The sequence below is a fragment of the Symphodus melops genome (assembly GCF_947650265.1).
Source record: "Symphodus melops genome assembly, chromosome: 13".
Lineage (NCBI taxonomy): Eukaryota > Metazoa > Chordata > Actinopteri > Labriformes > Labridae > Symphodus > Symphodus melops.
Window position 1 is genome coordinate 16,586,403 of NC_136703.1, and position 23,837 is coordinate 16,610,239.

At 43.6% G+C, this 23,837-nt stretch overlaps 1 protein-coding gene across 8 annotated transcripts in view; it reads right to left on the bottom strand.

Moving 5' to 3' along the window:
• Positions 1-177: 177 nt before the first annotated feature.
• The window catches only part of LOC306833705 (serine/threonine-protein kinase WNK2), a 41,175-nt gene continuing 17,515 nt past the window's right edge, over positions 178-23,837 (bottom strand). The window contains exons 5-31 of one of the 8 annotated variants that reach the window (XM_079359177.1): positions 22,046-22,134; positions 21,372-21,591; positions 19,881-20,157; positions 19,676-19,791; positions 18,506-19,420; positions 16,786-17,877; positions 16,601-16,639; positions 15,879-16,067; positions 15,198-15,602; positions 14,481-14,774; positions 14,338-14,375; positions 13,945-14,104; positions 13,718-13,834; positions 12,629-12,799; positions 12,139-12,190; positions 11,848-11,946; positions 10,673-11,460; positions 10,190-10,247; positions 10,011-10,084; positions 9,705-9,842; positions 9,199-9,605; positions 7,829-8,055; positions 7,432-7,656; positions 6,440-6,538; positions 4,010-4,054; positions 3,218-3,519; positions 178-2,749 (exon numbers count right to left, since the gene is read on the bottom strand). In XM_079359177.1, the coding sequence (XP_079215303.1) occupies positions 2,417-2,749; positions 3,218-3,519; positions 4,010-4,054; positions 6,440-6,538; positions 7,432-7,656; positions 7,829-8,055; positions 9,199-9,605; positions 9,705-9,842; positions 10,011-10,084; positions 10,190-10,247; positions 10,673-11,460; positions 11,848-11,946; positions 12,139-12,190; positions 12,629-12,799; positions 13,718-13,834; positions 13,945-14,104; positions 14,338-14,375; positions 14,481-14,774; positions 15,198-15,602; positions 15,879-16,067; positions 16,601-16,639; positions 16,786-17,877; positions 18,506-19,420; positions 19,676-19,791; positions 19,881-20,157; positions 21,372-21,591; positions 22,046-22,134 (6,969 nt within the window). In that variant the 3' untranslated portion in view covers positions 178-2,416. Of the gene's footprint in view, positions 2,750-3,217; positions 3,520-4,009; positions 4,055-6,439; positions 6,539-7,431; positions 7,657-7,828; positions 8,056-9,198; positions 9,843-10,010; positions 10,085-10,189; positions 10,248-10,672; positions 11,461-11,847; positions 11,947-12,138; positions 12,191-12,628; positions 12,800-13,717; positions 13,835-13,944; positions 14,105-14,337; positions 14,376-14,480; positions 14,775-15,197; positions 15,603-15,878; positions 16,068-16,600; positions 16,640-16,785; positions 17,878-18,505; positions 19,421-19,675; positions 19,792-19,880; positions 20,158-21,371; positions 21,592-22,045; positions 22,135-23,837 lie in introns of all 8 variants that reach the window. The other 7 variants (XM_079359174.1, XM_079359175.1, XM_079359179.1 and 4 more) reach the window with 7 other exon arrangements.

Below are 23,837 nucleotides of genomic sequence, written 5' to 3' on the forward strand. Positions count from 1 at the left end.
TCACTTTCATGTCATACACTCAAATAACTTTACTGATAATCCATGAAGTACAACTCATAAAGGACTCATTGAGTGCAAATGTTCATGGTTTCTATATATACTTGCTAAATAAATCATGTTGGGTTTTTTTTAATGTGGTTTTTGAGTGGAAGAAAAAAACAACTATGACACAGACAATCAAGCACAAAATAATGTTTATTTCTCTCTCAACATACAGTCTGTGATTACAGTGCAGCAGGGTAGGTGGGGTAATGCATTGGGACAATCAGCAGGCAGAAGCAATCCCACACATTTAAAATACAAAGCCTTTGACAATCGGAGCACATTCACCAGGGGGCAATGTTGTCTTCCAGAGAGAAATGAGATGTGCAAAGGCTGAAGAAAGGCTCCTCCTCTGTGCATCTCATCTCCTCTTTTTTGATCATCGCACCCTAATGAATATGCAAACAATAGTTATTCCCTTCTCCGCTCACAGTGAGTTAGCAGCGAAGGAGTTGAGACAAAAACATACCAGATACAAGTGACAGAGAACAGAAATCTCTTACTAATGGAAGTATTTCACCAAAGCAGAAGACTCTGCATAATATCCTATAAAAGTCCAATTCAAACTGAATTGATGGATTAATATACATCAAACAACCCCTCCACCACCTCCACCCCCATACACAAGTTTTTACCATCAAACAAACGAAATGTACAAATATATAGTACAAGACAACTGTACAATTCACAGCTTGGCAGGATCGGGATGCAAAACTCTTTCAAATGTGATGTGAAATTTCTGACCATATCAGCAGTTTTATTTATGATTGCGTTGTGGAACATTATAGTTGGCCATGCGTATCTGTGATTTTAATAAAAGTACAGTCTGTGAAACCTATTATATACAGTTTAGGAAACTGACCATATCTTAAGAGAAACTATGTGTTGTGCAAATCTTCAGCATTAAGAATCATTTGATTCTTGAAATATTTCATCAACAAAGAAAAGGCAAAGTCAACATTATAACTCCAAGGCAATAACACTGCTCTGCGAGTCTCATTTATTCATCTCCTTAGAGGACTTTTTGTTTTTATTTGTAAGTACCATTTTCTGTGAATAGAATGCAAAAATGTATAGTTAACCTCAGACAATAGCAGCATCAAAAAAAAAGCTTTACACATCAAATAATTTAAAAGGTCAGACTTCAGTGGTGATTGCACAAAACATGTTTACAGACACTGTATGCTGAGTAATAGGACAAGTTGAGAAAAAAAAACATTGAGCAGTAGTGACTTCAGAGTTTGATAAGTGGTTTGTATTGTTCATTATTTTCCAAGTAGCTTCTCTTGTTTGCTTTTTGTTTTGTTACTTTGTTCAACTTATCAGCTTGTTCCTGTTGCACACATCAGAGATAAGGCTTGTGGCAAGGCCACGATCAAAGCTTTGTGGAGGGGTTAAATTGCACTTTAAAGCCTCAAGCCTTCACATATTAATTGCTACATTCTGATCATTACCAGAGGCATACACTGTAGAAAGAACTATGTACAGTTTATATGGCTCTGGACACTGCCTTTTCTCTGAGCACAAGGACACAACAATGCCAACTCTTGTGCTACCCAATACATCAAAAAGAGACCGTGTCCAACTAACCATTTGACCTGAAAATGTTGATTTTGGCTGCTGGCTTTTTTTTTCTTCTTCTTCACTCATCAGTCTCACATTAACCATTTCTTTCTGCAAGGCAATGGCACATACCGCCTCTATGGCATGCCATCTGTCACATGGTAGAAAGTAAACGAGGGTTAAAACTTAATTTTATTATAAGAGATATTTTAAGAGCATATACTGTGTTAATAGTGCAGTACTACAAGGGCATTCATATGTAAACAAAAAAAACCCAAAAGTGTCTGTAATGCATTAAAAAAAAAAAGAGAGAGACTGCACTCAAATAAAATCATCTGGATGCAGACATGCAGTTGTTTCACAGAAGCAAAAAATCTATAAATCAATGCTCAAGGCACTACATTCCTTCAGGTATCTTCATCATTAATACTGTATCTCAAACCACTTGTTTTTGGATTCCAAATGTAGTGTAGCGTTTAATGTGGATGTAAGATAGAAAGGCTAAATCATTGTGACAACTACAGTAGCACAGTATTAAAGAATAAAGTGAAACATGTTTTTGTGACCTAAAAAAGAGACTTGTATGGCTACGTTTAGTCAAGACCAAAGCCAAAAAGCATTAGGTATTTAGACAAACATACTTAACATGTACTACAAAGTAAACACACGTACTTTCAAACACACACACTCAAACACACAATAAACTACATATATAGGTGTTCTATGAAGAATACCAACACTATGTTTTTTTACAAGGTCACATTATGTACAGGAGTCGCTCTGGTGAACCGTAGCAGAGCGAATTTGCAGATTAAGTAGTCCTAGTGGTTTTTAGACAGGGGCCAGTCTCAGAGTCATGCACAACCAGAGGGTAGGATTGGATCCCTGGGTTTGCCATTGTGCCGAAGGGCATGTTTCCTCCAGCACCAAGCAGGCCGACCGGACTAGGCAGACCAGGCCACTGCGGGGGGAAAAGAGGACCAGGAACCATCCCGCCATAGGAGCCTGCTGGTGAAAGGTACCCAGGAGGGAGCATTGCTGAGGAGTTTGGTGCTAGGGTTGTGGGCATCCCCGGGCCTAAAGCAGCAGACAGGGGGCAGGAGAGGGGCAACTGGAACTTGCTGGGACCAACATGGCACTTAATCTGAAAAAGAAGCCAGTTCTTATACAAAAGTAGTACACAGACGCTGTTGTGGCACCAAATGTCAAAAAGCTGCATTTTCCCCAAAATTAACCAGAACTTTAAGTCCACTCTTTTCAAAAGGACTAAAGCTTCCTCTGGCCTGTTACTGCCGCCATTTTCACAGACAAGTTTAGGTAAATTAGCCTGCTGACCTATGAAAAGCCACACCTGTTTTACACGGGTCAATAGAGTTTGCACCCATGCAAACTTTCTTTATCGATACACATTATACTCACTGCAAATCTCAATTTGACTGAACAAATCACCTGTGATCATTCAACGAACCCTTTCACATTTCACACAGAGAACACCGTTTCATAACTTTCTCAGTGTTGTTTACAGTTCATCGCAAGTTCTCAAGAAGTTCTCTATAAGGTGCAGTGCCCCCCAAACAAATCATATCCGAGTGCACCTGTTCATTTCTCATACCTCATGTGTAGCTCCTCCCCTGTGAAGCGCTTTGCCTTCGAGCTCCTGCTTTCGTCTCTGCTGTTTGATCTGGTTAAGGGAGGGCCGTGTCTGATTGGCCGCTGCTATAGTTTCCTTCGTCCAGTCGTCCACCAGTTTATGAAGATCATCAGTGAATGTGCCTCTCTTGTTGTTGCTGTTGTTGGTCTGGACCTGAGCGAGTCGTGTGATTGGCTGAGGAGATGGCGAGGGTGTAGCTGTTGGAAGTGTCGGCTGTGTCTGATTGGCGGCCGTCTGTGCTGCGCTGGCGTTGAGAGGCGACCCTGAAAAGATACAAAGATGTTACAAATCTGACCTCTCAAATTATTGCAGAAAATCACATTCAAATCAATTGGCTGATGTATGGCAGCAACACAATGAACCTGTATGCTAGGTTCATGGAAGCCAGTTTTTAATACTCCTGATGGTTTTGTCAGAGTCAACATGTTCACAACTTACTGACTGTTGCACATGTTTTCTGCCAACAAAACAGCCAAAGGATTGCAACACCTTTTGTGAATTACAGACATGAAGTGTTTGATATGCAAGCAATGAAAATATTCTGCATTTAAGACATCGACAGTGCCATGCAAACCAAACACAAACAACCACGAAATATCTGTGGTGATTCCATATTTATAAAACATTTCAATAAAGATTAGGAAAATAAATGCACACACAAACATAAGGAGGACTTAAAAAAAAATAATAAAAAAATAAAAAGTGTGGACAGAGGTAAGAGAGACAGAGTAAGAAAGTAAAATAGATAGTTACTACTACTGCGATCTTTGCCTAGACATAGTCGTTTCAGAGTGGACCCTATAAGAAGGTAGAACAGCACAAGACAGAAACAGTTAGGCCAGTACACACTGCACACTTATGTGGACAAGCTGCTTCAAAAGCACAATCAGCTATGTAAACAATCAGGGAGAGAGAAAGAGGAAAAGAAGGAGGACAAGGGGTTTAAAAATCAGTGAGGGCTGGAAGAAAGGACCTACGTGTTCTCTTTAAAAAAAAAAAAAAAAAAGCTAAACAATCAGAAAGTGTCCCTGATGAGGTTAAAGAAATAGAGCCCTGAGTTGTGTCGCTGCGTATCAGTTACCTCCTATAGTTCTAGCCAGACCAATGTATTTAATGTTGCCTTATGAAGGAACTTAAAACAAAAAGAGTTTAGCCATTAGCTCTTAAGATTTAGGAGTCATCGGTCCATTAGTTTGAGTAGGGACTATGACAAATATGAGTGTCTGCTACGTGAGGAAGACTGGAGCCTGGATTAAACAGAGAGATCCCTTTGTTGTTGTGAGAATGCCTGTGAAACAAAAAGGTGAAACCAAAATAAAGAAAAAGGTCAAACTGAAAGAGCACACAGATGCTAGGTGGAATTCAATCAGAGTCAGCACTGGTCAGAAAACATGCAGGTAATCAGAAGAGGTGGAAGGAAAATACAAAAACAAAAACAAAAAATAGTAATATTGATGATACAGCCCTTCATATGGCGGAGTAAGCCTCCATCAGTGCCCTGCCTGGCGCCTGCACCATGCACGTCTTCTCGGTCCAAACATGAGGGACAGAAAGTTCTCCTCTACCTCAGCATATCACAACAGGGCTGGGGGAAGGGGGGGGTGGGGCGGGGTGTTCTATGTGTTAGTGTACGGAGGATCACTGAATTGGGGGCAGTTGCCTTACTTGGGAGATGTTATACGATTAAAATTAAGGGTGGATGGAAACTCACAACAAATAAATGGAGCACTATTTCTCTCACGCATGTCAACACAGAGACAAACAAAACACACAGTCATGTTGAAGATCTGACCTCAGGCTCATGTTTGGACGGAACTAGCCCCAGTGCGCTAACGTGGTATGTTATTAAAGCCAGCAGCACTGCACAAAGCATTTGTAGAAGGCGGATTGGGCACTGTACCCACACGCTGATGGTCATGAATGTAATTGAGATTCTGTGAACTGATGACTGAGGAAAAGGCTAGATTAAGTCACTTGCATCCTGGGTATTGGAGGCCACACACATGGATCATTAAGAGGCATGCCCACCCTGGGAAAGTTTCCTTTTCAGTCTTCATGCTAAGAGAGGGAATGGTGGCCGGACTTTCTGGGCCGGTCTAATTTGTACAACTCCGGTAACTCTCTTTGTTCAGTCTCGTACTTTTTGCACAGATACAGCTCTGAATATTCACAGAGATCCTTCCTCACAGGATACTGTGAGGCTGTCAGTGAGATACTCGCTGCTAGAGAACTAACTATCTCAAGGACTACAGAGCAATGCAGACCAGGAGACACACTAACAGTTGTCCTGTTGCATGCACAAAGCATATGACGAGGCACAGAAATGACGCTGAACCTTTACTAATTATCGACATTCAAAAAGGCCTCTCTTTGATGTGGCATGAGCTCTTATTTTAATATAAAATACAGAAATATTCAAATCCTACAACTTTACTTACATCGACCCAGAGGAGACGACTGCGTAGAGAAACATTTCCTCACAGGGGTAGAATGAATAATTCATGGAGATTTTTTTATTTTTATTTGCAGAAACTTAAAGGAAGATTCTGTAAAACTAAACCTGGTGTATATAAGGTAGTGTGTTTACAGAACAACATCTGGCCTATCACGTGTCCAGTGGAAGAACTTTGGACTCTTGGGGAACAGATGCTTAGAGAGTACTCTGGTACCCAGAGTTCTTCCAGCCATTATGCATCCAAAGCAAGATCAGGAACCAACAGGATCATTTATCTACTTTAAAGTGTGACTAACATGGACCCACTCACTCCATGTGAACTTCTGTGTAGCGGCTTTATTTGCTTCGGAGGTTACCGAGTGCTAGAAGATGAGAAGGAAACGCGTCCCGTCTGGGTACGGTCTTTAAATGTGGTGGCGCTGCCGATGTTACCTCGATGCTCAGTTGACTTGAAAAAAAAGAAATCTGTTTTTAAATGGCAACGTTGTAGTCGCATGTGATGGAAATGAAAAGTCATAAAGAACGCAAGCTTAGAGGTCGTTGAGTGCGAGTGGAAGGAAGAGAAAAATGGGTCATGTATGTCAGGTGAGGAGGCCTGTGAGGAGTTGAATACAAGATCCACTGTATTGCATATAAATAAAAAACATGTGGTCGAGAGAAGAGAGAGCCAGGTAAATGAAGAAAAGATGGAAATGAGTGAGGGGAAATAGAAAAGAACAAATACAAACAGATGGACAGAGACACAGGTCCACTGAGGAATCTAGTGCGTGGTTTGCTACTAGATTTATAGGTGACTCTCTCTGACGTTTGGTGGTAAACCGTCCAGCCTGCAAAAATGAATATAAGAGGGAAAAGAGAAGAAACAAGAGAGACACTTTGTAAAAGTGCACACAGACTGGGATGAGAAATCCCCACAATCAAAAGCAACCAGAAAAGGAGACTAAGTAGAAGTGCAAAATATGATGAATCCATTTAAATATTTCTTAAATCATGGGAAAGTAAAGCCAATAACTACAACTGATAAAACAAACGTTATCACAGGAGAACAAACATATAGGAGAAGAGTTTTTTTTCACCAGGATATTCTTTGTCTCTTAATGAATGAATTAATACATGTTTTATTTGATGTGTTGTGTTTTTTTTTAGCTGTCAGATAAAATCTTTTGAAGGACAGTATTAGTCAGTTACACAGAGAGCAGAGATCTGGTTTCAAACAGGATTCGAATCTAAAAATAAAAGGTTTGAGAGAGTCAAGAAGTGAACAGCTTTGTGTAGCTGATGAATGTAGTTTTCCACATTCATGGATGAGTGGACACAAAGCTCTTGGTTTTATGTAACTTCAAGAGTACAGTGACCAACCCGCTTGCATTATAATTCCTCCGTTTTTATTTGAGACTACCCCGCAGCAGACAGATGTGCCGTGGTTCTAAATGCATTTTAGGTTACCTTATATTCACTTTCTTTTTTTTTCTCCAGCTGTTTTCTCTCATTTGTTGGTTAATTTTTGGTATCTGATTTTTTGTTTCATTTCCCAAAACAAATGTCCGCTTGCTATCCTTCAGAGTGAAGTTCTTGATCCAGCTACAATGAAACTGTTGTCCATCCACTGAAGGGACAACATCTATACTGGTAACAGTTTAACTTCACCCTTGCAGCTGTTCTGACAATAACATGTCCCCATCCAGACGCACACAAACGCACGTGAACCTTTAATGTGTACCTTGTCCTGGGCCCGCTTGGTTGGCTGTTCCCTCAGCGTGACGTCGAGCATAGATGTTGTCGGAGGAGAAAGAGCCCTTCAAGGAGCAGGGCTGCTGCGTCTGGACCTGCTCAGGAGTGTTATGTGGCTGGGCGCTTGAGCTGGAGCTGCCACTGGAATGGGCAGAGCCGTCTGACAGAATTGAACTTTTAGCTGGGGAGCTGGATGAACTTGCTCCACTCTCACCTGAGTTTAAAATAATAAATTAAAAAAAAAGACAATAAAGAGTAGGATTATGAAGTGCCAGTCAGTGTGATTCACTGGTGTGTTTTCTGAATCTGACGTTATTCCTGTGGTTTTTACTCATACACATAAATCATAACCCACTTAAAAGTCGACCCTCCCAGCACCCACACACCTTTCCTCTCTGTGGAGGTGTTCAGATTGTTTTTGAGCTGCTGCACCATCGGATTGAGTAGTTTTCCAGCCTTCAGCTTGTGCTTACTGGTCCTGCGCCTGCGGCCACATGGGGGCGCAGCATGAAGAAGGCCAACGTTTGAGGGCAGCGTTTTGCCCAGCTCCTTGTATAGATGCTCAATCTCATTCCTCTGGAAAGCCTGCAGCTCAGAGATCTCCTTCATGTGTCTAGAGGAGAAGGTAGAAGAAGAGGAGAGTGGGGAAAATAAGCACAAATGTTTCTGACAGGCTGCATCTCATTTTATCATCATTTTATGGGCTTCTATGCGATAATTTATCACTAAAAATACCGTCAGGAGGCAGCATTCAACAGTCAACAGCAATTTCACTTTTGTAAACATGAATGCCGCTATTGCCTGGCGGCTTGATTTGACTATTTCAGCGAGTATATTCAGAAAAACATCTCTCACGCCGTTGAAACTGGTTTTTTTTTGTTTGTCTGAAGGCACAGAAAAGTATTCTACGTGCAGCCTTAAAGCACGGTACAGGGATGTCAAATGCAGGGCACATTGTGCACATGAAATGTTTGCTGAAATACATAGACTTTAAGGCTGATTCATTAAGAATGGATTGTGTCCGCTAACAGCTCCAAAAATTGCCCATCATTTGCTCAAGCTTTCTGCCCCACCTCATGAATAAATAACCTTTCCGAATGGATTACATTACAAGATTACATTTATGACCTGTGACAGATTATGTATTTTAAAGTCATACTGAGATGTAATTGGGTTTTTTTTAATCAGTGGAAAATTTGCATTTGACATCGTTTATAAACGCTGCACCATTTACCACCAGCTGAGTGCAATCCGCCCTCCTTTCTGTTTAAGTGAGCAAAAGAAGAGAGAGAGAAATTGTGTAAACACGGATACACGGATCTCATTGGGGTTAAATAGCACCACTCTTACTGCCTGTGGCAATTAGCACTGGTTTTTGATATATAGCAGGTATTTGCAAAGAAGCCTATTTGCAAAGAGGGGGGGGGGGCAATTTTGAATCTTCCCTAATTTACATACCAGTAGATGCAAAGAGGACAGGTGCACCCAGGATACCTCGAGTGTGCTTTTTAAATTGCACACTATCTTTTTCTCTTATTTGCACAGGTTTAACGGCCACAAACGAAGAGTAATCTCTCTGTGGACCAGGACCTTACAGTTGTGTTCATGTTATGGCTGCAATGTGCAGTGAATTATTTCAGCACTGAGCTTAAATCAGTCGGAGGTTCGAGTCATTTGCGTGGTGTAAAATGGTAAATTGCTGGTTGTGATAAATGTGTTCAGAAGGGATTGAGAGCATGTGTGCATGTTTCTTTACTTTTCTCTCAGTTTCTGTAGTTCTTTCTTCATATCTGCGTCCTCGAACTCGGAGTCGTTGTCACTGCTCATGTAGGATGAGTGGGCGTGTCCTGCGGGAGGCGAGTGAGCGTGGCCGTTCATCGCCATGGGATGTCGGCTCGGTGAGTCAGAGCTCTGTTCACTTTTGCTCCGACCAGAACGTCGCAGGAAGGCCACCGCCCTCTTCATGAGGTCGCTTCCACTGTGCTCAGACAGCGCGTGAGCTTGGGGATTGGGGTGGGCTGGGGGGAGGACGATGCTGCTGCTGTCCTCGTCTGCGGAGTCAGAGGGAAGGGCAGAGGACTGGTGGTAATGGGTGGGAGTGTCGATTGTCTGGGCCCGGGGGATGTGGTGTGGGGTGACATCAGAGCTGGAGGTGGGAGTGGTCTGGTAGAAGTTTGGTGGAGCAGAGAGACGGTTACTACCGGGAGGTTTGGATTTTTCAGCATTGTCGTTAGTTGCAGCTATCACAGAGGACCCGCCCACCTTCTCTTTCTTCCCTTGGCCCAGGAACTGGCTGTGAGATCCACCAGAACCACTAGAGGGTGCTGGGGAACTGCAGGTGCTGTGGCTTGTCTTACTTTTCTCTAAACGATAAATGACCTCCGGCGGGGTCGGGATGATCTGCAAGAAGAAGAAACCAAGGTTAATAGCATAATTAAGGTCTGTGAAATGTTTCAGCAATTTTTCTGGGAGGAAAGAACAAACATGACAAAATATAATTCATTTGGTTTGAAGGACATTTATGTTGTGTCGATGTGCTGAGTAAGAGGGAAGATTGTGTAAATTTACTTGAAAGCGGCTTTTGGAGCTACATGAGCCAGCGCCAGTGGTCCCATCACGTCTGTTCAAAACACTGTTTGAGGCTGAACAACAAGGAGGAAGGTTGGTTTTTTTTGTTTTTTTCCCCCCCCACAAACAATCATGCATCATTTTGTTGTTTCGGACATGTGATAACAAATGCTGCCTACCTGCAACTGCAGAGTCACTCAGAGCACTGAGACTATCAGTGCGCTCAGGAATCTGAGGCTAGAAGAGGAAAGGAGAAAGAGGTGTGTGAGAAAAGTCACATTCATCTTAATCATAAAAAAAAAAAAAAAAGATTGCTGGATTAGCAGTCAGGCGAGGCTCGCAGTCATACTCTCTTGACCTCCGTTTGGTCTGATTGAGGCAGACGTAGATTTGTTTTAGGTGGAATGAAGTAAACACACTTGCACAGAACTATAAAAGGCAGAAAGAGATCTTGATGACTCATTGTGCTGACAGCTGTACTTTTGTTCCCCTCTTCTTATTGTTAACACAGTATCGGCCTTGTTCTTCTCATCCAATAGTTCAATCAGAATCACAGTAGAGGGAAACAATTGAATGCTGCTGCCATTAACTGACTTCATTACTAAAGACAGACTGCTCAGGTTCGTCTCTCATACTGTCTCACACACTCGTGTATATTTTACCAGTGGCTCCCCTTTCTGTGTTGTCAGTGCGCCCTCAGTGCTCTGGCCCTCCGACACTGGTGGTGTAGTGACTCCCTCTGTGCTGGAGGCCTGGGGTTCAGACGCAGTGCTTGAGGGTTGGGAGGGAGCATGCTCCTGGTACAACAAGTTTCTCAGCTTCTCATCCAAAGTCTTGATGGTGCGATCTGCAAACTCCACCCGTTTGGGTCCCTCGCTGTCCGACTCTACAGGCCCTGCACTTGCTGACTGCTGGAGGCTGGACGACTGGGAACTCTGGGGGTTCTGATGTGCTGGACTCTGGGGCTGGGAGGTGACCGTGCCGGGCTGCATGGGCGTGGCATAAGGTTGCTGCAGGACCACAGACTGATGGGAAGAATGCTGAGGGGGCAGTTCTTCAGCAGGACTGGACTTCTGATTGGCTTGATTAGTTTGAGATGAGACAATACCCACACCTGCTTTCTTTCCTGTAGCATTAACATCCAGAGAGACCGGGGGCACAATAGCGCAGCACGGCATATCCGTAACCAAAGAGACGCAAGGCTCTTCCATAGGAAGAGAATTGGGCTGGCCAGAAGCACCACCAGAAGTAGAGCCATGTTTAGTAAGACAGGGCTGAGGCTGCTGGATCCGGGCTTTGTCAACAGTTTGGTTTTGAGGTGGAACTGAGGTCTGAGCTGCAGGGGGCAGAGAAGAGGAGCAGGTCTGGGATGATGGAGGTGCTGCTTGGGCCGTTGCTGCAGATGTGTTACTGCTGGGCAGTGCTGATGATGATGCAGGCTTTTCAGAGTCTGTAAAAATGGAAAGGTTCGTTAGGGAAAGAGCAGATTGAGAGTTAAAGGGCTGAAGCTATGAATAAAAGGACCTGGGTCCTGTGTGTGCCGTGGTGTTACATCACTGCTTGTCTTCCCCATCAGGCTGTCAGCTGGAGTATAAATCCTGCTCTTTGTTTCTGCCTAGAGCCACCGCAGAAGCACACTTATATAACTGCCCCTAACACATGAACCACACTCTACTGCATGCAAAGCGTCTTCACCAACAGCAACAAAATACCAACACATTATTCACTTTATTATAGAGACTTAATTCCCCTTACAGAAAAAGAAAATCCCATTTTTTTCCTGATTAAAAGTAATTGGAGGTCAATGTAAGCCTATGTTTCTGAGTGTGCAGCATACCCTGGGCTGTAGTTGTTTGAGAGTCTGTCTTCTCCTTGTCTATCACAGGGCTCTCAGCCACAGGGCAGATGATAAACCAGCGCTTGCCAGTATGGAGGACTGTCAAGGAAAGAGAAACTTTTAATACATACAGTACATCTGTGAAATGTATTCAGTAAAAGAGCTAAAGGTATAGACCAAAATCAAAATCCATTTGTTTTCTCATTTTCTTAATGTTAGCTTTTAAGTATTTAATTGGCTTCCTTTAAATAAAGTATGCATAGAAAATATCCAGGTGACTCGATGTGTTACCGTTCTGCTGGTACACCAGCTGGGGGCTGCTGGGTGTGGACGTTTTCAGTCCCTTCAGAAAAAGAAGAAGAAAAGGGGAAATTCCATTTAACACACACTGTGTGTAGCATGTTCAATGATACACGAGCACAAACAGGAGCCTTTGGACATGCACTAATGGAGAGATGGAGTAGTGAGGGGGCTACCTGAGCTGGTGGGGGTCTGTAGGGACTTGGGACAACCATAGTCCTTACAGACTGAGCTACTGCCACCTCAAAGATAACCCAACAGAACCAATTCAGGCCTTTAAAAAGTTTCTCCAAACAACTTAAGAGCTAAGCCTCAGAGAAAAAACCCACATCAAAATTTAAGCAGCAGCAGATTTTATTTTATTTTTTTGGCATCATTGCACGCAGACTCATCATTAAAGGACTTTATAAATAAAGCGAGGGCAGTCAGGGACAGATTGCTTCGCCCGCTGCAATTCACTGTCAACAGCTTCCTTTCTCACCTCTATGCCCAGTGTGCAAGCACCGTCACTCTGTTTGGGACTGCCTCCCTGGTCTGAGTTCCTCTCGCCCTCGGTGTCCTCACTCAGCATGTCCTCAGCCTTATCCACAATGTCCTTCAGCTGCTCAATGAACATTTCTTTTTCTACAGGCAGAATAAAATCGTTCTCCACCTAAAAAGGGAAAGAACCAATGCAGAAAAATGAACAGAACAGAAAAAAAACTGCAGAAAAATTAAGCTGCTAGCTCATCAAGCAATACTTCAAAAAAAAAACTCTACCAAGAACAACAAATGTACAAGTATGTATAAGTTTCAGCTCATCTTGGTATGAATTTAATCTTAATTATGATTTTAAGGCAGTTCTAAAAAACACTCCTCATCACCCCGGATCATTAATAGAAGCTGAATATCCACGTTCAGAGTATTTTATTGTCTATAAGGGATGTCAATCATTGGCATCATTCGCATGCAGGAGACCATTAGCCTGCAGACGCGTCCTTTCAACAAAGGCTCTCATTGGCTGTTATAGACTGTGATCAAGTGTTTAACAGTTCTTTGGATCTTTATGGATGTAATGTGTTCGGATTATACATCTTTACTGGACCGTCAGTGTGTGTGCCGGATGTTTTGGACACGTGCAATCTGGTTGTAAGGCCACATTAATGCAGAGATAAGTTAAAAAAAAAAAAAGTCCTATGCAGACAAATAGTTTGATGTGATTAAACTCAGGTGTGTATGTGGCTCAATGAGGGGGAAAAAAATATATTAACAAAACTTTTGACTGACCGTCGACCAAAATCAAATTCTGACAATCAGCCCCGACTATGTAAATCCTTAGTCGGGGACAGGCCAAGATAAGCTATAAATATTCAGAGATCTAACCATTCCAAATTTGGTTGGGACTGAAGGTGAGAGAAAGCGCAAAGAGTGAGACAGCCAAACGCTTTACTGCATTGCAGCTGAGAAGAACATCACGGACATTTTTTAAATTCTGCGCCAAAAGAAAGCATCGCAGGCTATTCCCAGCTTACATCCCCGCTTCAAAACCTGAGCTTTAGTGGAAGTGGCAGAGACTTCCTTCATCACATACCATGTAGGTAGCAATCTCTTCTGGTGCATCTCCATCCAGGTCAAACTTAAAAGTGACCATTTTGTGGTTATGTGTTTCCAGCTGACACTCGACCATCTTGTCGCCAGTGTTGCACACCTGTCACAAGAGCAGAAAGCCAATACATAGTTGGTTATCGCTCAGATTTGAGGGGGTTTTTAAACTTGGGCTGAGAAAACACATTTTTGAAAATATAGTTGATTACCCACATTTAGCATGCTGAGCTTTGGCCTGTTGATTTTTTCTTGCCGAGAGCGAGTGCGAGTAGATTTGCGATGGTGTTTACGGACTTTCGCTTCCCCTTTACCTCCATGTGTTCCCTCATAACCGTCACTCATCTCCTTCCCTGACGTGGCATCGGAGTTCACACTGGTTTTGGAGAGGAGAGGCAAATCAGCATTGTTGTTTTTTATTTCACTAAAACTGACCTCAAAGCTCTTCACTTAGGCAGGCTTTCATGGTTTCGAGAAAAAAAAGGAAAGTGTTTTATTTAAGTTCATTTGACAGCAAGTGAGAAAAAACTCTAATTTCAATTTATATCTCTTGGCTTTACAGCCACTAAGTTGTTCCCTGTAAAGACAGCTGAGGTGAAACACTTGTACCTGTCATAGCTGTGTCCTCCAGTTGGTTTCTCTTGATCCTACAGAAATCACAAACACAGACACCAAAATTAACGTTTCATGTGGGAAAATCCTGAATCCCAGATAAGCCGGAAGACGAGTTGAACTGAGTCACGGTGGTGTACCTCCGTGTTGGTCTCGGCTGGGCCCTGACTTGCAGCTCCTGTGAGAGAACCGAGCGGTTTCTGCTGAGTCAGACTGGAACTGGCAGATCCAGATGAAGCTCTTTGAGAGTCAGAGTGCTGCAGCACTGGAATCTGATTCTGGGCCTGCGGGGGCAGCGGGTGTACATTCTCAATGTCTAACTGGGCAGCGCCGGCAGCTGTTCCAGGGTCTGACACGCTCTGCACAGGTGGGGAGAAGACGGCAGGTTGGGTGAGCTGAGCAGAGGGAGCCTGCTCGGGATGGGGGACCAGGCCCTGTTACAAAAGACAGCAAGGTATAACATTATTATCATCATTGAGTTTATCAAAGACACTGAAGCCTACGATGGTATTTTGAGGGGTTTTTAGGTCATGCTGTTTTAATTCCAGAATATCCAACAGGATATTTAACATAGGTATAGGGTAGTTAGGTGACTTATTTAAGCTATCTGTGGCTAACATGTATCGATCAGCAAAGTAGACTGAGTTGAATTTTCATTCATTTTTTTCCAGCTACATTATTTATTTTGACTTGAACATATATAAAAGTGTATAACTCTTCATCCACGGGGAAAAGCAGAACACTCTAAAAGCAAATTATTGTTTGACAAAAAACTTATGACGGACATTATCAGAAAGAGTCTCTCGTGCATACCTTCTTAGTAAATACCTGCTCTCTATTGAAGCCATTATAATTACCTGTTTTAGAGGTTGGGTGCTGCTGGGAGGGTGCGTGTTCTGAGATGTGGTTGTGAGTGAGTGTGTGGGGTGGGTCGCCAAAACGGACATAAACGCAAGTTGGGATTGACAAGCTTCAGATCGCACGCTCGACTGGTGCTGTGGGGACGTGGGCCCCGCCTTACCCACTATGTGTGATGGTGAGGGCATGAGCAATACTGGGCCGGGGGGCACCAGTGTGTTCTCAATGTGCAGAGGAGAAAGGGGGGAGACAGAGGGGGTACAGGGGAGCGTGTGTCCCGGGGAAAGGTAGATGTGATTAAGAGAGGAGGGTGGAGGGTTAGGGGCAGTGCAAGAGTGAGGGTAGGAGGGTTCACAGTCAGTCACAGCTGTCATCACCTGGACTGTGGGATACTGTGACGGAAACTGGAGTGGGGGGAAAAAAAAAAGGAAGAAGCAGAAGAAAATCAAATCGTCTAAGAACCAAAGTCAAACAAACGGGTATAAGCAAAGCTGAAGAAAACTGCTGAGACATACAAGAAGAAAGAACTGAGCACAGATAGAACTGGTGTTTGTGTGAACTTCATTCTGCTTTTTTTCCCCACATGTATTGTTTTCTATGTGTTGAACATGGCAGTCACTATTGTGGTACAAACTTCACATTCTATGTCAATTTTCTTTTTTTCTTTTTTTCCAAAGTACCTGGGATGAATGTGTTGCTGGTTGAAAGTTTGAAACCTGCAGAGGTTGAAGCTGTTGGTGGACGGCAGACTGAGCGAGAGGCTGTTGAGGAGGAAGTGCCTGAGCGGGCACACTGAAAGTTGACTGGCCTAGATTCTGTCCATGACGGTCTTGTCCAAGCTGAGATATGGTCTGACTAGCCAGAATGTTCTACAGAAGAACAAGAAGAGCAGGGAGAAAAAGAAAGGGAGGAAGTTCAATTATGGAACTGATTCAAGTTTCATCCCTCAGTTTGGAAATCTGCGTTTCCTGTTTCCGTTGACTCGGATCAAAATAGCTCACAACTTCTATCCTGGGTCTGACCCGAACCCCTTGAAATCAAGTCTGACTCTGCTGCACAGCACCGTGCATCACGGAAAGGGAGCAGGCCAGGGAGGGCAGACGGATGCAGCAGCTAAAACCCCTTATTGTTTTCATTACAGGTTCCAGTATCTCTCTGTTGGCTGTTGTCCGAGGAAATTCCTGTTTATGCTCCTTTTTTTCCTTTTTCTTTTTCATACACCTAATGTCCACCAACACAGCTGCTCCCAATTCAGCTGACCCAAATCAAAACCAGACACCGTGTTACGAGAAGCTCCAATACTCGCATTATCATTAATAAAAAGATTAACGAGATGTTTATAATAATAATTTGATCTCCCTCCCCACAGTGAAATAATGTGCTGAAACTGAAATCATTCTACCTGATTCGGGAAAGCAGCATTGCAAAGATAGAGTTGAAACTGACGAAAAATAAAAACAGAGTGAGGTAAGCGAAGGACGGAAAAAAAAAAAGAAAGAAAAAAAGGAATAAAAACTGTGCTCCTCTTTACGCCGCCTTTCTGTCATCTACTGTACTGTTTAGCGACCGTAAAAACTGTGCACTTACCTGGTTAGCTTCTCCAAAGACCTGTGGAGCAGTAGACTGTGCAGGCAGGTACTGGCTCGGACATTTTGCCGACTGTGTCTGCAGCACATTGAGGGCTGAATGGGAGTAGCTCTGAGGAGCGGTATCAGGTGGAGCTGAAGCAGGGAAACTCTGGTGTATGACTCCAGCCTGCACCGCTGGGGCCGATGGAGGATGAGGTTGAGAAACTGGTTTCTGGATCTGCCGAACTGTAGACTGGCATACATCCTGATTGGTTAGTGGTACGGCTATCTGCGTGGTTGTCTGACTGTGCTTCTGCAGAGGTGGGACATGTACTTGTTGCTGGAGGCTTGTTTGTTGTGCCATATGTTGGTGTACAGTGTGGAGAGTTTCTTGACCATGCTGCTGCTGAGGCTGTATATAAGCTTGCCCAGCATGCTGTGTTAGTCGTACATTGCACTGAGTATTCTGTTGTAAAGGCTGTTGGTGCTCTGGCTGCATGGGTATTTGTTGGTTGTAAAGTGCTGGTGTGGAAGAGCTCTGGCCAGACTGCTGACTTGGCAGCTTGACTGCAGCGTGATTCTGCTGCAGCACTCTGGGAGCTTGTGGAGGGTGACACTGGGCTGTGGCTACGGATGCAACAGGAAAGCTTTGTGCTGGCTGCTGTGCTGGCAGGGTGGTTGCTGCGGTCGCTACAGTCCGTTGCTGAATTAGACCAGGATACCCCGATGCAGATTGAGTCTGTTGCTGATTGGAGCCCACACAGTTCTGACAAGTGTGTTGTACATTCAAAGGGCAAGTCAAACAGCTCGCTGCCTGCTGCAGTTGGTAGCCTTGTGTTTGATAGCTCTGTGCAACATGTTGTGGCATGGCTGCTGCAGCTTGGGTCTGCTGCACGCTGGGAGGCGTGTAGCCAGCAGCACTGACTGTCTGCTGAATGTTGACAGAGCAAAGACTAGCTGGATCTGGTGAGGGAACACTATGTTGGCCAGTATATGGAGCGGTAGGGTAGCTGTGTCCTGGCTGGAGATACTGTAGTGTTGTGTGCACTGCTGTGCTGGATGAGGGCAGGCCCTGGGCAGATTGTTGATTTTGGTGACCTGCCGAACTATTCTGAGGACACAAAGAAGAGAAATACTTATGAGAAGCTCTTGTTAGTTCATTTTACTGGTCAAAGATAAAATCTCATAAAGTGTGCCCATTATATGAAGTCATACAGGATGCAAATACAATGACAGGATGAGCCATGAAATAAGTTAATGAAACATTTGTTTCAACAATGAGCAGACGGTGACAAGTGGATGCTAAAATAGAAACATAAATGAAAAATGGTCGAAGAGGCCGAGAGACAGAGATTAGACAGTTGCCCCTTCTCCTTCAATCAGAGATCATCTACCCAAGGCAGGCTCAGGAGCAAGACAGCTGTTGCATTGGGCCAGTAAAGCAGAAAGGGGAAATGTTAAAACATAGGTCAGTTCTGGAGGGGGATTAGCTAATCAGCAGGGAAACAGAATCCGCTAAAGATGGTGGCATTATCATTCAGCAAAAGCAAGCATATTATTAAGAGGATGGCCAGCTCTGTGTGCCTTTGCAGGCAGAAAGATTTTAGACAAGAGGACAGGAGATCAGACCGGCTCCATGCAGAATCAGGCTGGAACGGCTACAGTCTGGCAGATAGGGTTAAGCAGGTGTTAACTCCAAATCAGGAACTAGAAGTGACTTGTCTCCTCTTATAACCTACCACTCCCACAGCCCTGGCAACTTGCTGTTCTCCGTCACAGAATCTATCCTCGCAATCCTGGAGCGGTTCATTATCCCCAACTGAACTGCCGCTCAGAAGACGACTCTGCAGACCGTTGTCTCCATCACTGCATGTAGGCCTGTGGACGGCTGAGGAGTTCAGCGTGGAAGCTTGGGTGACTTTGGTTTGACATGGGGCTGCTTTACGGCTTATTATTTTGAACAGGGACTGCTGAAGAAGTGAGAAATCAGAACAATCACTTGGACCTTTCGGCCGTCCGTAATCAGGGGCGTTTTTGGTGCCAGCAAAGGAAAGGTGTTGTCTAAAGTCACAGGGACAAAGGTGTTTTGGCATGACAACAGATGGACGACAGTGACTGCCTTCTCTTGACCTTAGAAGAAGCAAACAGAGACAGGCCCGGCACACTTGGTTTTGTTGCATTGTCACATGGTGGCTGTGATGGGAGGTCAGACTAAGAAGACTACTAAGGTCAGAGTGTCTGCGTCCGTTTGGAGCAGTTAAGTTCTCAGTGATGGCCTCAGACGATTGTCTGATGCTGGTGTCACTGAGGCGGCGGTACTCGGAATGCGGACAAACAGGGCTAACCTGCAAAACCGGCAGAGCACTCTGGGAGCAGAGCCCGTCCTCGGCCTCTGAATGAATCTCAGAGGGGGTAAATAATGACTGGTTCTCTGGTTCTGTGGGGGTAAGACTCATCGATCTCTGAGAGGGAATGGACTGTGCATGGAGTTGAGAGACACGGTTCGCCCTTTGAGTGTCAATGACGGGCGCACTTCCTCTCCGAGCTGCAGCTCCAAAACGATTCCTTAGCTCGGGGCTCATTGTTGCCCCCCAAACATCACCCTTTTCACAGGAGTGAGGTCGATCCGTCAGGGAAGGGCTGCCACTCTGGCACTGATCCAAGAAGCAACCCAAAAGCAAAACACGTTACTGAAAATGTTCTCATAAAGAAAAGAAAAAAAAAACATGACGAGATGAGAATGGACATTCATATGCATTTCACATGCACAAGTGTATAAATGTGCACATGTGTTGACCGTGAAGTTGGCGTGCGTTTAGTATCACAGTCCCACCAGCTATGGAACGTGTTTATACAAATAAATCTGAATGTACATGGCCCAACTGGGTGTGTATGCTTCGGATACAGACCTGCTGTGTTGCCATAGTAATAGGCTCCAGCAGGGACTGGTAGAGGACACTGTGTTGGCTGCTGTGGGAGTCTGAGTACACAGTTGAGCCCATGCCACTGTCAAGTGTGCTGTCTGCTGCAAAGAGATAAAAAAAAAATGATGCACTTGTAAAAGAATCTTAAGATTTTAGAATTTGTTTCTGAATCAAGGAGAACATCTCTTACACGTCACTGAGGTGGCACTAGCTGGTAGGTTAAGCAGCCGATTGTGCTGATCTGTCTCCGGCTCTTCTGGCTCCAGCAGAGGTTGTCCTACATGTGCAGCACCAGCAGGGATTCCCTGAGAAGGTGTCATCTGGGCCCCATGTCCCCCTTCACCTTGATCTACTGCAACCACAGCGGACACCGTTCTCTCTCTTCTCCACTTGATCAGAGCCACGCGATCCCTGATCGACTTTCCCACAGTCTTAGCATCACTCTCGTGGAAGAAGCCAGATTCCACCTGACAACGCAGAGGAAAGAGTATAACTTCGAGGGGTATTTTTAGCATGGAGCGTGTGAGAGAGAAGAAGAGGGTGCATTAAAAAGGGGGAGCGTGCAAGGGAGGGAGAAAATGTAACAAGTAAAGGAAGGAACAGAAAAATCTATTTTCGGAGCCATCCAAGCTGTGGGGAACCGTTTCTTTTGTCTGCAGCTTTCTTCACTGTTCAAAGCAGAGGACTGTCTGAAATGTTACATCCAAAAAAAAAAAACACATTTTGTACACAAGAATTTCAAGTGTTGTCAAGAAGTCAATCTACAGAGCTTTAGCCATTTCCATACTCTTAAAATTGATGATGCATTGTCTGTAGAGAATTGTCTCATTAGAGGAAACGCAGAGTGACATGACATGGGAGCATGCCTGCTATAAAGTCTCATTGTACTGTTGGTCCACGTCTGCCCTAATCAGAACAAAGAATGTAACAGAGAGGTCTACTTTCCCAAAACATCACAGCCTGGTCAAGGCCAGAGTAGCAAAGACAAATGAAAGGAGAGAGAGAAGACCAGATGTGTGTGGAGAACGAGAACGAGAGAGAGAGGGAGGGAGAACGAGAGAGAGAGGGAGATGAAGCAACTGTTGACAAGAAACAAAACACTCAGCTGACACCTTACTGACTTAATAAACTCTCACATACTGTACATGTACTTTCATCTTTGTTCAACATTTACTAACAGTGCAGATGTTTGATGTTGATGTAAAGCACACGTCCAACATAAGTAGATTTTAAAGAAAGTGTTTGGGCTTTTCTTGAAGGTTGATAATATCATGTCCTCAAATGAAAACAATCTGTTCTGTGAAAACCATCAGATAAAACACCAAACTATGTAAACACGTGGGGGAAAAAGAATCCAACCGCAATCACTTTATTCCTGGAAGAGCAGTGTAAGTTATCATCAGCAATCTGCATTCTCTGATGAAGAGATAGTACTGGGAGCTGCTACAACACACCGAGCCACGTTTAAAACGGCTTTACTAACATGATTTAAATGAACTTTGAACTTAAAGATGCAAAAAAAGATGGCTGTAATGTTTCTTTAAGGTAGATATTAAAGTTTAATGAAACATGTGCAGAAGCCAAGGCACCAGGATTCAAAAACCACATTTTACTCCTGCTCTTTTTTTTTTTTTTAACATTTAATACATTTGCATGACTACACCTTCAATGACGAACTCACCATCTCTTGCGCCACAACTTCAGGAATCTCCTTCTCCAAGTCAAAGGTGAACTCTATGGCTCCGCTCTCCTTGTATTTGCCTTTTAACTTCTTGTGGTCTTCCACCCAAAGTTTAAGGGCTATTGAGGCCTTTTTGCAATCGTCCTCTTCAGCTAGCTCCACCCGTACCCCGGTGTCCTCCGCAAAGAACGCGTGGTTTAACAGGTCCTTAATGGTGTATCTGAAAAATGTACACAGCAATGCTTTAGAGAAAAACAGATACATTTCCATGAACCGATGCCACTTATATGGAGTGTACCATACTTGCAGATGGAATGATAAGATTAGCTATGCTATAAGGACATCATTGCCAAGTGAATATCACATTATACATTGAAAACCTTTTCTGCAGAAACAAAGTCCCTCAGTGAACCCCATGACACACCACTTTAAAAATAAAAAAGCCACTGAACTCTAAGTAAGGGATTTTTTTCACCTCTGTACACAAACTCAATGGGTAAAAGTAATGAATGACACAGTGCAGATTTGGTGGGAGACTGCAATGCTGCTAAGAGTCAAACTGTCAGCACCACCGCAATGAAGCGTGGGAGGTGAGACAAGACTTGAAAGATGAGAGGGCTTCTTGTGGGCACAGTTGGCCAGAAACCGGACAGTGATGGTGAAAAGTCACTCACCGCTCCTCTTTCTTTTGGCAGATACACTCTCCTATAATCTCCTTGATTTCAGGATCCATGACCTTGTTGTAGCTGGCTGGCTTCACTCCCTGAGGAAAGGGAAATATTAAAACAAAATGCTGAGGTCACAACATGAAACGATACTGTGTGGAAGACAAAAGAAAGATACAAGGAAAACTAAGAAAAAGAAAGAGAAGGGATGTTGTAAAAAGGTATTCCACCCTACGGTTGATCTATAAAATGCCACATACTGTATCTCGTACTCAGGTTGTTGAGATTTTTAAGGCATGAAGTGGATTCCAAAAAAAAAAGTGCAACAGCATCCATAACACTGAACACGATGAGTGTGCCCCGGTTCCTGATGTTGTGAACGTTCTTACAAAGCTGCTCTTAATGCTTACGATCATTTCTTTTTTCAGAACAGGCAAAGTCGTGTGCTGAAAGGACAGCAGGACTTGCTGAAAAACGTTTAGACATTTTTGATTGCATCATCAGCAAATCGATTATGTTGTATTCAAAAAAAAAAAAAAAGGATTTGAGATAATTATTTCTTCATTTTACGCATCTAAGGCACATTTTAGGCATCCCCCTGGTTTAACGTTTGTTCCACTTGCACAGCTGCTCACTGTACATGCTCAGGGAGAAGAAGAAAGCTATGAAGGTTTCTCTTTGATCAATCTCCTATTAATATCCTGCAGTGGTCCCTGTAGGCAAATAGAATATGCATACAGTAACAATTCAGAGAACAGTATTTAGACAGCCGCACTGAAGCAGCCCAACCCACTCATATGAGCACTGAGAGCATCTCTTCTTTTAACAGCAGGTGATAGAGTCAAAACCTGCCAAGTCTCAGTAGTGGAGAATCAATACTTTCATCAAATCAGGAAGTCCATCATGGCTTTGGACAGCCTCCTGATCTTCAAAAGCAGTTTGCTGACAGCTTTGCTCAGTGATACAGAACTGAACACAGCCTTTAGGCTTTGTCTAAGAAAAACAAAAAAAACAAAAAGCGATTTGGACTCCTTCTGTGACACCATATGGCTCATTAGATTCTTCACCCGGGAAAGTCAAGGATGAGGAGGATGAGTCGAGCTGAAAACACAGCAAAGCTTGTTCTACAGCTGCATCCCTGTAATGTCAAACTCCCTGGACGTATTATGTGGTAAAGTAGGGCCACTTAAAACATTCCCAATAATTCTTTGACCTTTTCCAGGAGTCAGGACTATCAGTCATGACCCAGTACAGAAACAAAGGGCATCCTATAGGTGTAATCTTCTTTACAATAAAATCACAGTTTTACACGCAAATATGTCTAGTACTTTCTTTGAATTATTGTTTCATGTATTTTCATTGAAGGCAGGGTTGGTCATTTTTGAAAACTAGCATGACTTTGAAAGTAGCAAGTATTCACCCACCTCCTCCCTTCTGTGTTCCCTCAAAAGCCCCGCCCCTCACTCATGTGCACAAGTGTCATTGGTCCAGAGGTGGATTTCAGCTCATGCTTTGAGTGTGCATGCATGTGGTGGAGAGGCTTGATTGGTTTAATAAAACGTGGTCGAGTGCCGACATTGGTCGAAGTTTACAACTGCTACAGATTCTATTTCAGAACACGTGATTATTTCTGTCAGGACAATGTCAACCAAAATCTTAAAAAAGTGTATTTGGAGAAATGACCTACCCGGCCTTTAAGCTGTGTAACAACTGACCAGATGTCTGAGCCTGTCGATATAATATTTAGGAACGCACTTGTTTCAAACTTGAGCTAGAAAACTTCTCTTTGCAAACTCAATTC